Here is a 14,992-nt window from a genome sequence, read left to right on the forward strand (position 1 = left end):
TGTTGTAACTCAGAAGACCAAAGGCTGGAAGAAACAGGGCACCCCATGAGATGAAAGGAGAGCAGGTGAGACCTGCGCTCACACCCCCTCCGCACGCACATCCAATATTGATCAAAGGGGGCCGCGCGGCCAAGCTCTGGGAAGGAGACGGCACGTGCCGCGGGTGCGTTCCTCGCCTTCTGCTCACACTTCTCCCGTCTGTGACCCAGTTCTGGGTCCTGGGCTGGGACGAGGCAATTCTGAAACCCACGACGGGCAGAGATTCCCGGCAGTGCAGTGTTTCGCCATCAGTGTGAAAGCCACTGGGAGGCAAGCCGCGCAAAAACATCCCCTGCACGAAACAGAAACGGCTTCCAGGCAGACCCATGGAGAGAAAGCTTGAGACAGCAACCTCACCGCAGTCTTCCTCGGGGCCAGAGAAGCACAGAAGGGCATCCTCACGTCTTCTGTGCCCCTGAACGCGGCCAAGGAGAGGCTGTCAATAAACACAGAAGAGTCTAACGGAGAAAAAAAGAGGCCGCGACACGGCCTTAAGGTACATGGCGAGCAGGGGTCCCGGATGGCCGCGCACACATCTCTCACCGGACCCGACGGGGACGGACACTGCTGGCAACTAACTGGAGACGGCAGGACCCCACCGAGGCGGGGGTGCCCAAGAATGAGAGGGAGCGCCAGGAAATGGTGCCACCAACACCGCAGCTCAGAAGCCCCGACTCCACCTCTCCTTCCTAGAATTTAGAGACAGCCCTGAATTAACAGAATTCACCCAGGAGTGATGCCACAAAGCTCTTCACCTCAGGTGGAACTGAGCTTCAAAACAGAGGCAAGATTGAAAATAAAACACCAACAACATTAACAGTAATATCGCCACATTTTTTACTTAGCTGCGCTTATGAGACTATGAAATGTCACTCTGCAATAGGCACAGAAACAAGACTGCGGCTGACACGGTCCCAGAGCGATGACGTGTCTCACAGAGGCAGAGTGGCCCGCAGATGCCAGGCCCACCGCCTGCAGCTCCTGCCAGGGGCTGCTGACAGGTGAGGGAAGGGGGACTGTGTGCTCAGCTCTTCCTCCTCTCTCGCTGCACCCCCGTGGCTCAGTCGACAACCGGGCGTTGCCTTTTATTTTGCCTCTCATCCCTCCCTTGCACCCAGCCCCTCCCCTTCATTTCAACTGCCACCACCTCAGTTCAGCCCCCAAGTTCTGCCTGTCACAGACTGTCCTGACAGCTGCATGGAAAGAGTTGTCAAATGAAAGGAAAAGGTCAGCCTTCCCTTGATCAACTTTGTCCAGGTAAAACATTATTAATTCAAAAGTTTCATTTCACAGAATGACCCTGGGGATTTCTCAATGTCCTCACCGCCCAGAATATGTTCTTATCCTCCAGGGAAACACTGATCAAATCCGTATTAAATAGTTGAACATTATACCCTAATAGGGGATTATGCTCTCCCCTTGAGGATACTTGGATTCCATCACAGATTAACCATAGCCACTCAGTCTCACCATCAACGGGTGGTTTCTGCTTCCCCTCGTGTTTACAGGAAAACTCTACTGTAGGTCACAGCCCAGAGCAGGGCTGGGAGCCTTTTCATGCGGGAGGCCGTGTTAATGTAGCTGTAACCAAATAAGGCCACATTCAAGAAACTTCATTTAGATATACTTAAAAATGTACATTATTCTGTAAAAATCTAACTACTGTGTATGTAATGATTTCAAAAAATTAAAACTGTGTTAATTTTAAAATTACCTAACCTTTTAATGACTTTGTTGTGTCTGCTTTTTGTTGGAAAGCATTTGAATATTTGGTTGCAGCATGGAGGTCTGCAGTTTCAGCTGATCCTCTAGATGGGTATCAGTCATTTGTAACCTTAAGGGCATGTTAATTTGGGTTAGGTAGGAGAATACAGATTTGTTGCAATAAATGGATGAAAAGCAAGAAAGTATTCTCTGGCATGTTGCCAAAAGTGTGGGTATTCTAGTGCATTTTTCCATATTTCAGTTGGATCTTTCTTAGCATCAAACAATGACTTTAAAATGTCAACTGAGAGCTCAATCAATTTCATCTGTAGTTCTTTAGGGGCCTTGGTGATACCAACTAGGTGAGGCTGAAATGCTAATTTGAGTGTGGTGTCCTGATTGTCAAAGTCAGTGAACTTTTTATTGTATTCTCCAATTAATAGATCTGTAACTGCTACGTAGTCTTCAAATGATTTGCACATATATGCTGTTCATCAATGACCTTTGCTAACTCAGGTATGTTCATCTGAAATTTCCTTTTGAAGAAGTTTTGAAAAAAGATAGCTTTTTCCAAAATGCTTACATTTTTTGCCACATATCATATATAGACTTATTTTTACCTTGCAAAGAAATATTCAAGTCATTTTGATTTGACATATCACACAGAAATGCTTCATTCCTACAGAAATCTTCTTTCAATAATTCACATTACTGATTCTGTTCTTTATAAAATTTAACTATGTGTTCTCACAGAGATAAATTTTGGTTAACACCTGTCCCTGTGATAGCCAACGCACTTTAGAATGATATGGCAAATCCAACTTTAGCATGTTACAATACTGATGATGCCGTGTTGCATTTGCACAAATACAGTTAACAATACTTATAATTTTTTGCAAAGTGTTACTTAAAATAGTAGCTTTAGCATAGGGATTTTGCTGATGCAAGATACAATGAAAAGAAATAAGAGCATCTGTATCTGTTAATACTATTTTTTATCTGTGTAATAAATTCTTCATGTTTTCCTGTCATGGAAGGTGCACCATCTGTACATACACTCACTAAATTTACCAAATTCAGTCCAATTTCACGACATTTATCTTGCGAGTTGTTGAAGATATCTATTCCCCATATTCTGTTCATAAGAGTGCCCAATGTAACTCTTTGTAGCAAAGAAAATACTCTGTTATGACCCAAATGCAGTATAAAACCTGCACCAAGTCAGTAGTATCAGTTGATTCATCCAAAGCAATTGAATAATGTATATTTTCTTTTTGAAGTATTGCATGAAGTTGTGCTATTAAGTTGAAGACTAATTCATGCCACCATCAGTTATGGTATTCCTTGAAAGAGGCAGTTGTTTGTACTTTGAAACGTTATTGGGGTCTAAGCATCCTACAACTTGGACAATGCGTTCTTTCACAATTTCTATATCACTGAATGGCTTCCCTTTTTTCCCCAAGTATATAAGCTACTTCACAAGTTGCTTCATTGGCATTATTTCCAGGTCTTATTGTCGCTTGAAAGAATTTTCTTTGCTTTTGCTTTTTATCTTTTAATTTCTGCAACACAACCTTTCGTGCCTCTCCCTTTAATTTAAAATACTTGTGGTCCTTATGAATGTTATAATGCTGATGAGCACTGAATTTCTTTAATGCCTATTGCAGTATCACAAGGCAAGCAAATCATCTTATCTTTAGCAGAAACAAGATGATATTACAATTCCCAATCGTCATTAAAAAAATCTGTTTTATTCTTTCAGTATTTTCTTGTTCTTCTTTGACACGACGGTTGTTAAGCAGACAGGATTGAAAAATACTGTTGAGCTGTGCAACTGTCCACAAATTCCACTTCAAACAGAAACACAGTGTATTATTGTCAAAAGCTGGTAACAGACTGGTGTATGTGACCCCCCATAAACTCTCACCAACCAGCCTCGTGTAGCAGTGGTGCCAACCAGGCAGGGGAAGTTAGAACTAAATCATGAGCATAGCAGTCGTCAATTTAGCTACTGATGTTCTATTGTGCTGGTCAATCTGGGAGGATTATTTTGTTGAAACTTATTTTATTCTTTGGCATTTTAAATAGGTTCATTTTAAAAATAAAATAAAAATATATAAGACAAAAATGTATTAACAAAAGAAATTGCTCTGTAAAATTTAGATTCAGTCAAAAGGCTGCACTTAAGGACCTAGAAGGCCACATGTGGCCTTAAGCCCCTAGGTTCCCCACTCCTGGCCTAGAAGTTGGGTCTTTAACAAAGCTCAGCCTTAGAACTTCACGGAAAAAAATTGTACCAAGTTTGAATATTGATACTTCAGCTAACAGATGCATTAGTACAAGCTTCTAAGGTGAAATTTCTTAGACAATTTCTAAATAGTATTAGGGACTGAAATGAGGATTTCCAGGACTGTTTATAGTCCAGCCGCAGATGACTTTATGAAAGCTAATTGCTGACCCAAGACTCAGTGGAACAAAAAAAAAATAATTGAATAGGACTGGAGGCGCTGATGAGGAAATATAATTTTGATTATTTTGAAACATTGTTGGCATTATTAATGTTCTCTTTTCTGATACAATATGAAGTCATTTTTCTTTCTCCCTGATCTCTCTCTTGCCATTAACTTAGTATGCTTTTGTAAACATCTTGAAATGAAACATTTTTAAATGGTAATCTAGTTCTCACTGACCTTTCAGAGTTCAGAAACAACACTCTTTCTGAATCCCTTTACTTTTAACGGCAATGTAGCTACTTGCATAGGTACAATAAGAATTTGTTCCACTAATACTTATTACCAGTAAATAAGTATTTACTGGAACAAACAGATGGCGCAGTCAAGGCCACACGTGGAGTGTTGTATGTGGGAGTGGATGTCATTTATTCATGCATGAAGCCCACCACTGAGAAACAAGGGTCGCTCTTCATTGGGAGGACCATGGAGTCCTCCCAGAAAACTGGCCTGTGACCTTATTATGGAAGTTAGGAAATTTTAGCAGATTTCTGAGCCCTTGAGGAAAGATCCATTCACCCCTATTTATAGATACTACAGACAAAAGAGTGGTGTTGACTTTGTTGGTTTAGTTTCCTAGCCGCAGAACAGAAGAGCAAATTAAAGCAATAAACAACATACACCGAATAACAGAGGCTACTGAAACTTCCTAAAAAGATTCTTAAGGAATCTCCAGACAGAAGTTAATTTTCTAGATTATGTAGTTGCTTAACACCACATGGCTTTGGATCTTCTGACCAGACTACAGAGAGGCTCATGTATTAATATATTAGTTAACTTTTCTTACTGCATTTATATAAATGAATCAGGCGCAAATGCAAGATGATCAGCTTTCTCCGGAAAGCAAGAATCATCTTTGGAGATTATGTGTGATCACAGTGCTGCATAGTTTACAATGTCCTTCCACATCCTGAGTTAAAGCTCCTAAAGAGCCTTTAAACACAATATTTTAGACTTGAAATCTTCAACTATTTGCCCTCAAAAAGACAAAATGGTTTATAAGCAGGCAAATGGATAAACACTCACACCCTGTTCATTCTCCTCTATTACAAACAGCTGCTGGCCTTAGCAGACACTAGTGTACACACACGCGCACATTCATGCAGACATTAAACATTTTCCGTGGAATAGCCAACTATGGCTGAGAAAGCCAATTCCGTAGAATGCAAACTCAAACTTCTGCCTTGGGTCTCATCGAGGACAGCTCAAAAAGGGGCTGAGATCAGTGGGATGACATTACTTTCTCCACCATGAAAACATCTAAATAAGCCGAACCTTTCCTGCCCCGCTCAGCCATGGAAGAGAAACAGCGACCCCTGGGGAGGTTTTCCCTTTCACCAGTCCCCTGGCTCTGTGCTGCGTTACAAGCAGAATATATTAATAAAGGAATGCTTTGGGGGAGAATGCTCCCCACTGCTGTGACATCTCTGTAGTCTCTGTTTTGATATTTGGCCTTGAGAAGTTCAAAGGATTTGAGAGATTAGAGTTCAGGAAAGACCAGGATGGACCCCAGGGCAGGCCCTGGTCTTAGATGCTGAAAAACCTCCTCCTCCCACACTACGGCCCATTCGACCACTAGAAGAACCTAGTGCATATCTTGGTCTAACAGAATTATTTTCAAAGACACTCAGCTCTTCTTCTTCTTTTTAACGGTAGTTGAAGGCAATTCAGTTTAGGGTCCCTAAACAAGCTGCAGTAATTGCTTGCCAAGTCTGCCCATGTCCCCAGCTTGCTCCTGGCACCTGGGCCAGGGCTTGGCCATGCCAACCCTCCCTGACACCCACACCCTCTTCAGATCCCCACTCACCGTTCTTTTCTGCCTTGTGTTTTGGTGGCTCAGGCTCCGGGAGACACGGACAGGGCCCGTCACAGAGGGTGGTGAGGCTCTTGCCGGTAGAACAAGCATGGAATTCCAACTTGCACTGCAAAAGAGAGACAGAACAGGCCTTGAGCATGCAGCCACAGCACACCTCTCCTCAGCCGCCTTGGGAGAAAGCCAGTGCCTTTGTTTCACGGAAGCAAAGCTGGAGCAGGGAGAATTCCATCTCGGTTAAAGGTCTGAATTATGGGATACTGGATAAGAAATGGCCCTTTATGTGTTTCCAAACACACAGGATAACTTCTCGTAACACTGTGGAAACACTGGAAGGCTTACTTTGTGAATGGCAAACTCAAGTGTCACTACTTATAAAATTATCAATATGAAACTTAACATGTCCAAAGTTGCACATGGTGCACGGAGACCTCCCCCTGCCCTAGAGGAGGCGTCTCCCCCATTTCCTCCCACGTGCCTGTCCACCCCTCTCGTCCCCTCAGCCTGCCACTGCTCCTCCTGGGGGGGAAGAGCAACAGTCCCCTTAGGGAGTCCGGGTGGTAACCTGAGGCTCAGGCCCTCCCCTTGGGAGCAACAGGGAACGAATGCTTTTGCCTCCACCGCCCAAAACCTACGTTTATGCGGGTCTTTCCCTCACCAGAGGCGGCCTGTGGTCAAACTAGCCTGTGACTCGGTGGAAGTGTCTACACAATTCTAGGATTCTGCGTTAGAAGCCCATAAGGCACATCTTGTCAACCCTGTATCAGTAACAATGGTAATATTTTGGTCACTTTCTGCCAGCTCTTTACTCTTAACTCTCAATGGATTCAGAACACAAGCATGAGGGAGGGATGTTATTAACAGGTGCAGAAGACCACAACAAGTCCCAGCATTTTTATTATTCCTCCACTATGAAAGAAGAAACTGAGGTTCAGGTTAAACAGCTTGCAAAAGATCACAACGCTCATTCAAACCCACGCCTGGCTCAGGGCTCAGCTCTTGGCCTGTGTGTCCCACAACATCGGTTCTGTCCCGTGGACGGGGCTTCAGCGTACGGACGTCCTGTGCCGAACTGTGTGTGGTTAATTAGGCAACTTTGCTATTGGCCTAGATCTGAGTTATCTGACAGCTTCCTCCCTTTTCGCCTGTAAAATTCTCAAGATCAAGGCCTGTGTGTAATCAGTCCTCTGCCAAGGCCCACGGGCCCGAGACCACGTGTGTGTTTCCGGGAGAGGTTCAAAGGAAGAAGAGATAGGTGAAATTCACTGAGCACCCACTGGGCGCGCAGCTCTTATCAGGTGCCACGGGGAATCTCGCAAATGAAAGAAAAGAGGAGATACAGTCCTTGCCCTTGGAAAACACAAATGCATACCTTTGAAAAAAGTCCGCTAGCGTTTGCAAAGCCACACACAAGGAAGTGCAGATAAATACTGGCTCATTGTAATAGGACGAGCTATTCGGTCCCCATACTGATGACAAGCCAAGGGGAAGAGTGCTTTAAACCTGCTTCTAAATGTACTGGAGTCACTCTAGTGTCACTCAGCGATCACCCACACAGTCCGGTCGCTGGCCACGCTCGCAGGGAGAGGGCAACAGAGCCAACCTACCTGGCTTCCTCCTGCCGCAAAACTCCCTGCTGGGCGTGTTTGCGAAGTGTCTAGAACGTGCCAAGTGTCTAGAACGTGCCAAGTGTCTAGAACGTGCCCGGTGGGTGGCAGGAGCTGTGGGGGCCCAGGCCTCAGACACTGACTGACATGACGATGAAGCAAGAAGAGCATGTCCTTTAAAGCCATGTGGATGGGACGAGGAGGTCAGGCGGGATATACGTGTGTGTGAGGACGGAACACAAGCGGGGCCGGCAGGTAGGGGACACGCTGCGGAAAGCCCGCGTGGACTGCAGGTACGCCCAGGGGAGCGCCGGGAGGCAGCAGGCGGGTCACCAGCAGGGGACCTTCTTCCACTCAGCGCAGCACACACAAGGTGCCCACGGCTAGACAGAGGGCTCCATGGCGGCCCGCTGCCCGCTTCTCCTCTTCTGGGTTAGCTCTCGGGGACAGCACCCAGTTTCAGACTAGCGGTTCTCTACGGAACCCCTAAAGCTAATTTAGGGTAAAATATACTTTTATGTGTAAATTTATTTTATACAGTCAGAATCATATTAATGCTTATTTATCATAAAGCCTTACTGTACTATTCCTGTTACTGCCTGTGTGTCTGTGACAGACTGTGACCTCCCCCCATGCTCTCTGCTCTCCCTGGGACAGGAGTCTCTGCTCCCTCTCGCAGCCCAGGTCTTGGTGAGCAGCATCTCCCGGAGGGAGAGTCTACATCCCCTTCCCAGTGGCTGACACCAGCCCTGGCCATGTGACCTGCTGTGCCCAGCGGGTCATTAGCAGGAGTGATGCCAGCCAGGTGCGGGCAGACACATCAAGAATCACTGTTTGGTTCTATCACCTCGCTCACTCTTCTCCCTCTACCGTGGAAATGATGTGCCCGACAAGGGCTGCTCCTTCTGCCCAGGACTCGGAAGGCAGAGAACATGGAAAAGAGCTCAAGCCAATCCACAGCTAACACACAGCATGAACACCGAAATAAGGTTTGCTGTTGTGAGCCACTGGTGTTTAGGGATCATTTGTTGCTACAGCATAACTTAGCAGAAGCTGACTAACAGAGCGGTTGACTTCCTCCTAGACCAGGAAGTACTTAACAGCAGGAAAGGTCTTAGTTACTGTCTTACCCAGGCATGATACGATACACATATAGCCCTGGCACATAGTAGATGTTCAATAAACAGCTGCTGAGTGATAAAGGCAGAAGGAAGGATGGCACGGTCACTCTGCTGCTCCGAACCTCTGTTCCAACCACCGGGACTTCCTGATCTGCCCACACAGGGACTGCAGGTGCCGAGCTCAGCACTCAAGACGTTCATCCGGAACTGTCCCTCACCCACTTCTGCTCCCAGAGTCCTCTCTTTAAGCTCCACACTCGGGTCTCAGCCTCTCAGCCTCCCTGCTCACCCTGCCTATCACTGGAGCCTAGTCTATCTGTTTCCCAGGTGCCCAGAGCACCTGCTCCCTGGGTGGCCCTGCCACGACAAGAAGCCCCTGAGGACTGTAATCCCCAGAACTCTGCTTCCTGGCTGGGCTGCAGCATCCCCTCCCCTGCACGGGCACAGGGGGCAATCTGTGGCAGCAGGCCAGCATCCTCCCTGGCACCACCAAAAACAAAAAACAAAAAACAGTACTTGTCTACACCAGTGAAATTCCAAGTTTCAACGGCACAGATCTGCTTTTTATCTTCTACAACAATGTGCAACATTTAAACGGAGCTCAAAAAGCTACAATTCCATTTTTTATAAAGCTCAAAACAGGTTATTTAGAGATACATACATATATGGTAAAAAGCTCCTTTAAAAGGGAGAGAAACGACGGCAAATTCCATCGGGACAGGGGTTGCCCCAGTAGGGGAGGCAGGGCTGGCCAGACAGGAGCCCGGAGGAAGCATCACAAAAATCGGTGATGTTTTATTTCAGAAGGTGCGCGTGTTAGTGTCTGAGGCTTTTGTTTTGCTACCAGCTTTGACAGCTTCTATAACATAATACATATACTTTTACGTGTCAAATCCAGCAGTACATGTATTTTTTACGTTAAGTATCAAATACTCTATGATAAAATCTAAAGCAATGTGTATCGACTTCTACAGAGGCGACAGCAAGCCAGATCCGCCACTCCTAGGAAAAGTGGATGAGCCCGCGGAGCACGGGTCAGGGGCGCCCTCGGGGAAGGGCTGGGAGTGCAAAGCTCTGGCCTGAGCCCTGAATCCTCGCTGGCCAGAGGCATCCTGAGGGCCCGCAACTCAGGGTTATGGAGTCACGATCCTCGCCCCTCAATTACCCTCCCACTCACTGTCCGTCATCCTCTCTCCCCCCAGATGCTTGCCAGGGAAGAACAGGTACCGAAGCCAAATGCTGACCACCGTTCCAGCCCTACACAGAGGGGCCCGCCCGCTCCAAGGACAGGGCTTCCTGCTCAGCAGGGCTGTGCAACCCCGGCTGCTCCCTTGATGTCGGATTTCTAGCCCCCAGAACTACGAGACAATCAATTTCCGCTGTTTAAGATCCAGTCTGCAGTACTTTGTCATGGCAGCCCGGCAAACGAAAACATCTTCTATTCAGATTTTTAAAACGAGATAGACTCTAAGGAATGGAAACGCTTTGTCTTAGGTTTATAAAGCACACATCTTCGTCCCAAGATGGTTCAGTTCTGCTGGAAAGAGAGGAAAAAAAATAAATAATCACGGAACAGCAGCTTCAGGATACAGGCGGTTGGACCTAAAGAACTTGGCCAGGCTGTATCGGCTGTGAGGCAGAAAAGAGGAAATATGAAAAATTCAAGCCTTCATATTGATCTTATGATAAAGCAGTTAAATAAATAATTAACTCTAACTCTCTAAAGGAGTTGAGAAACGGAGAAATAAATTAAGGGCTTTTAAACACGACACTAGAACCCATACTCATACAAGCACGAATAGAAACATTAATATAAATACAACCTCCTGAAGCTTCCAGACCCTTGACCTGCTCGAACAGAAATGCCTTCCCCAATCGTCGCAGAAACGGAGAAAAAAGGAAGGAGCCAAAGACTGCACCAACGGGCAGAAATACTCAAAATGTTGACCTACTTAAAAATAAATGTGCTAGCAGATTTCCCAACCAATTTTTCCCTCTGTTTTGCATAACACCCCAACACGTCAGAATGAGCGAGTGTTTTCCTGCAAATGGCCAGTAAATCTTTCTCTCCTGTGATTTGTAAAGCAAAACTAATAACCTCTCTCTGGTTCATCGCTCACGCAGGCCTCAACTGAGCACACTGCTCCACTACACCACACTCTCTGCTTTCCTTTGCAAGCTTTGGGTATTATTTTTAACGTTTTATTTAAATTGCTTTCTCCACTATATTTCATCAACCTATCATCTATTTTTAAGCCAGACTGTTGATGGTTCACAGTTGACAATTTTGTTCACAGTTGATGAATTCTGATTTGTTTTTATTCGCCCAAAATCATGTCACAGTAGAGGGGGAGAAATAATCCCGAGGCTTTGCTGGCTTTAATAATTGGGCGTGAAGCGAGTGGCTGCTGACGGCACCAGTCAGATGCCACAGGCGTCGTCCCTGGCTGATGAAGGACAGCCACTCGGCTCTGCCCAGGGCTCGAGAGGCTCAGTGGTCATCCAGAAGAAGCCATGCACAAAAACAAAGGAGGGTTCTTTGGGCTCATTCAGAACCTTACTGAACATGTACGTGTCCCTTCTTGCGTTCAACAAATACCCACTGAGCACTTACGATGGGCCAGGCCCTGTTCTAGGCTCTGAATCAACGGGACAAGGGTCTGTTCCCATGAAGTTCACATGGCAGGTGCTGATGACAGCCAAGGAACAAAATAAAGGAGAGTACGAAACAGAGAAGAATGGGGAGGGGATGGTGTATTAAATAAACAAATCTTCTGACAAGATGACAGCTGAGCAGGGAACAGAATAAGGTGAGCCAGCCAGCTACCCAGGGAAGGGGGTGTCCAGGTAAAGGGACGTGCAAAGGCCCTGAGATGGAAGCCAGTGTGGCTGGAGAGGAGTGAGGAGAGTGGACAGGACCCTTTCAGCTGAACTGAAGGTTGGCCTGTGTGTGACCCGGGGCTCAGTCTTGTGTTCTAACGTACACGCGTACACATGCACACACATTTCTGTGAGTTAAGGCTGCCAAAGAAGTCAGAACTCAAACTTTAAAACCAAGCTGCTAATAACGTAAAAAAGGAAAAATCCCTTTTTTAACAAAAGAATCCCAGGTAAAAAAAGTTTAAAAGAAAGGCTAGACTTAGAAAATCACCATTTTGCAACTCCCCATGTAATAATTGAGTCAGGAAAGGATCATTTGATGTTTGCTAAAAATTTGAAGGGACAGTTATTGGGGAACAAAATGTTCACACTGTCTCAAAGTGTCTCCTTACAGAATACTTAGTTATTACAGCAGAAAATGTATATTTTCAACAAAATATATGGCGGTCACCCCTTAACATGGGGACAAAGGGACCAATTAGTACCACTAGCAGCAGAACAATCGGGCACGAGCCTCCTGCCATAGGACAAAAGGAAGTACACAGGAGCACGTACACAGCACCGGTACCAAAGCTGCTGAAACTAAATCTATTTATTAGGGAACAGAGAAATCCAAATCAAGGATATTTTATAAGCAAACTCCCTGAATCCTAAAAAGAAAAAAAACCTGAGGTGACCGGATCATTATTCTAGATTAAAAGAAATTAAAGAGCCGAAACAAATGCAATGGGTGAGACTTGATTGTATCTTGACTAATAATTATTACACAAAGCTATAAATCCCATTCTGGGAAAAACTGTTGTGATTTTAATGTGAACTGTGCACTAGGTGATATCACGGAATTGTTCTCAGAGATAGGATGCCAACCGACTAAGTGGTTATATGGTAAAACGCCCCTTACGGGTGAGGTGCCACAGTGTCTGGCAATTACTTACGAACAGTTCAGAGGAAAGCCATGATATGGATATGGATATGCAAAGAGAGAGTGCACGAATGTGGCAAATGTTAACAACTGCCAAATCTCAATGGTGGGTATATAGTATTCATTGCAATATTCTTTAAACTCTCCATACATTTAATAATTGTTAAATTCATAGCTAGGGGGAAAAATTAACATGCGTTGCCCACTGGTGCCAGGACAACCCTTCCCAGCAGCCGCTGCGTTCTGCCCCCCCTGAGCTCCGCCCTCCCTGGTGGGCCGCCTCTTCCCCACTGCAAAAACCTCATGTCCTCAGGCAGCTCCCGCTCGAGGGGCCTCTCTGAGGGCAGTGACCGGCCCCGCCTCACTTGGGGACTTCAACAGAGACTGGGGACAGGGACAGGGGATTGAGGTTTGCTGAAGCACAAATTCTTTTCCTTGATGTAAGCAATTAACTTTGCTTGTCTCCTCCTGTCCTTGTTTGCCAGTGATTTAGCACACCCTTTTTCAGCAAGTGAGGAGGTAAATTTCAGTCCAGTTCATGTACAAGTTGTCACAGGTTTGCTGTTACGGGCAAGGGCGAACAGAGTTTTTCTGAATCGTATAACAAAACCGGTGGGTGGGTAGTCTTGCACGTCAAACGCCAGGGGAAGGAACCAGGCTCCAGGGGAGGGGTCTAAGGAAAGACACCCCCTCCCCAACGGCAGGAGTCCGTGAGGCAAGTTACAACCCCAGCACCCGCCTGCAGCCTTGACTTGCGGAACGCTCCACGTGGCGCTGCACCCCACAGGGCCCTCACCTTGGCCAGGGGCGGGGCCCCGCCCTGCGTGTGCACCAGGCTCACCTCCAGCTGGCCCGGGCCCGGCGCAGGCTTTACCCTCCCCAGCAGCACACGAGAGGGGCTTCCTGGCTCACCACTGCTGTTCGCACCTCTGGGCCTTTCTCCTGTTGTCTGCTCTCCCTGAGATTCTCTTTAGAGTGGATAATATTTTGAAATTTTCAATTTCTCTGTGATTTTCCCCTGATCTGGAATTTTGAGGGATAATACAGATGAAAGACTGGGAGTTCCCAGGCCCTGCTTCCTGCCATCCTCGTGGGGAGATGGCAGACCCAGGAAAAAGGCCAGCCTGGTGTGTGTGCATGGGGAGGGTGGGACCACCCACAGCCTCGCCGGCAAGGCCTGGAGGCAGCAGAGAGCAGGGACAGAAAGGGCCCTGGAGACGGGACAGTTAAGTACCCTGCCCTGCACCCTCCTCCTCTCCTTCAGGCCTCTCTCAGATGTCATGTCCTCATTGAAGGCTTCTCTCAACCCTTTTCTAAAATTACTGCAGGCACTCCTGATCTCCTCACACTGTTCCACTCTTCCTTTTTTAAACATTTAAAACCTATCATCTTCTAACATACTGTAGAAATTACTGATTTGTTTGATTTATTGTTTCCTATGTGCTGTCCTTGCTAGAACGTAAGCTCCATGAGGACAGGATCTTTGTTTTGTTCACTGCTATAACCAAAATTTTTAGACCAGTACCTGGCACATAGTAGGTGCTCAGTAAAAATATGTTGAGTAAAGGAATGAAGAAAAGCAGTGGCCTGTGTGCACAAGCGACTGGTAGACCTACGTCTCCACCCAACCCCAACATGACGGCTGTGGATAAGAGCTCAGACCCTCGACAGGGCCCCAGGGAGGAGGCAAATGCACAAAATAACCATGGTCAGGTTTCCTCCAGCCCCAGAGGACAGGAGCTCCAGGTAGAATGAAACGAATGGCACAGAGAGGAAGAGCTACGCCATTTCAGGGCCGGCCGCGTGTGAGGACGCAGAGTCAGGCCTGCTGTGGTCCTCCCCTCCTCCCTGCCTGGCGCCGGTTCCCTCCTCCAGGCCGGCTTCCCTGGGCTCCTGCCTCTGTGCCCCGGGCGATTTTCTCACTGCACGCACCGCTCTGTGCCCTGCTTCCCTGTCTACGCATCTGGTTCTTGAAGGAAACAGGCATCTCTGTCTAGAGCCCGGCACACAGCAAGCACAGACACTCCTCGACTGATGACGGGGTTACGTCCCAGTAACCCACTGCAAGGTGCCATGTTGTAAATCAAAAATGCACTTAATACACTAAGCTCCTGAACATCACAGCTTAGCCTAGTCTACCTTAAACATGCTGAGTACATTTACGTTAGCCTGCTCTGGGGCAAAATCATCCAACACAAAGCCTATTTTATAATAAAATGCTAAATAGCTCATGGAATTTATTGAATACCATACTGACAGTGAAAAACAGAACGGTCGTATGGGTACTTGAAGTACTGTTTCTACTGAATTCACATCACTTGCGCACCCTTGTAAAGTCATAAAATCAGAAACCGAGCCATCGTAAGTTGGGGACCATCTGTACTTAATAAATGTTT

The 14,992-nt window shown here is 46.4% G+C and overlaps 1 protein-coding gene across 2 annotated transcripts in view; it reads right to left on the bottom strand.

The window, feature by feature from the left end:
• SPOCK1 (SPARC (osteonectin), cwcv and kazal like domains proteoglycan 1) overlaps positions 1-14,992 on the bottom strand; it is a 460,391-nt gene that overhangs the window by 74,090 nt on the left and 371,309 nt on the right. For both annotated transcript variants that reach the window (XM_069484074.1, XM_069484075.1), the window contains exon 5: positions 6,061-6,175. In XM_069484074.1, coding sequence (XP_069340175.1) covers positions 6,061-6,175 — 115 coding nt within the window. The remainder of the gene's footprint in view (positions 1-6,060; positions 6,176-14,992) is intronic.

Source organism: Eulemur rufifrons, chromosome 10 (genome assembly GCF_041146395.1).
Source record: "Eulemur rufifrons isolate Redbay chromosome 10, OSU_ERuf_1, whole genome shotgun sequence".
NCBI lineage: Eukaryota > Metazoa > Chordata > Mammalia > Primates > Lemuridae > Eulemur > Eulemur rufifrons.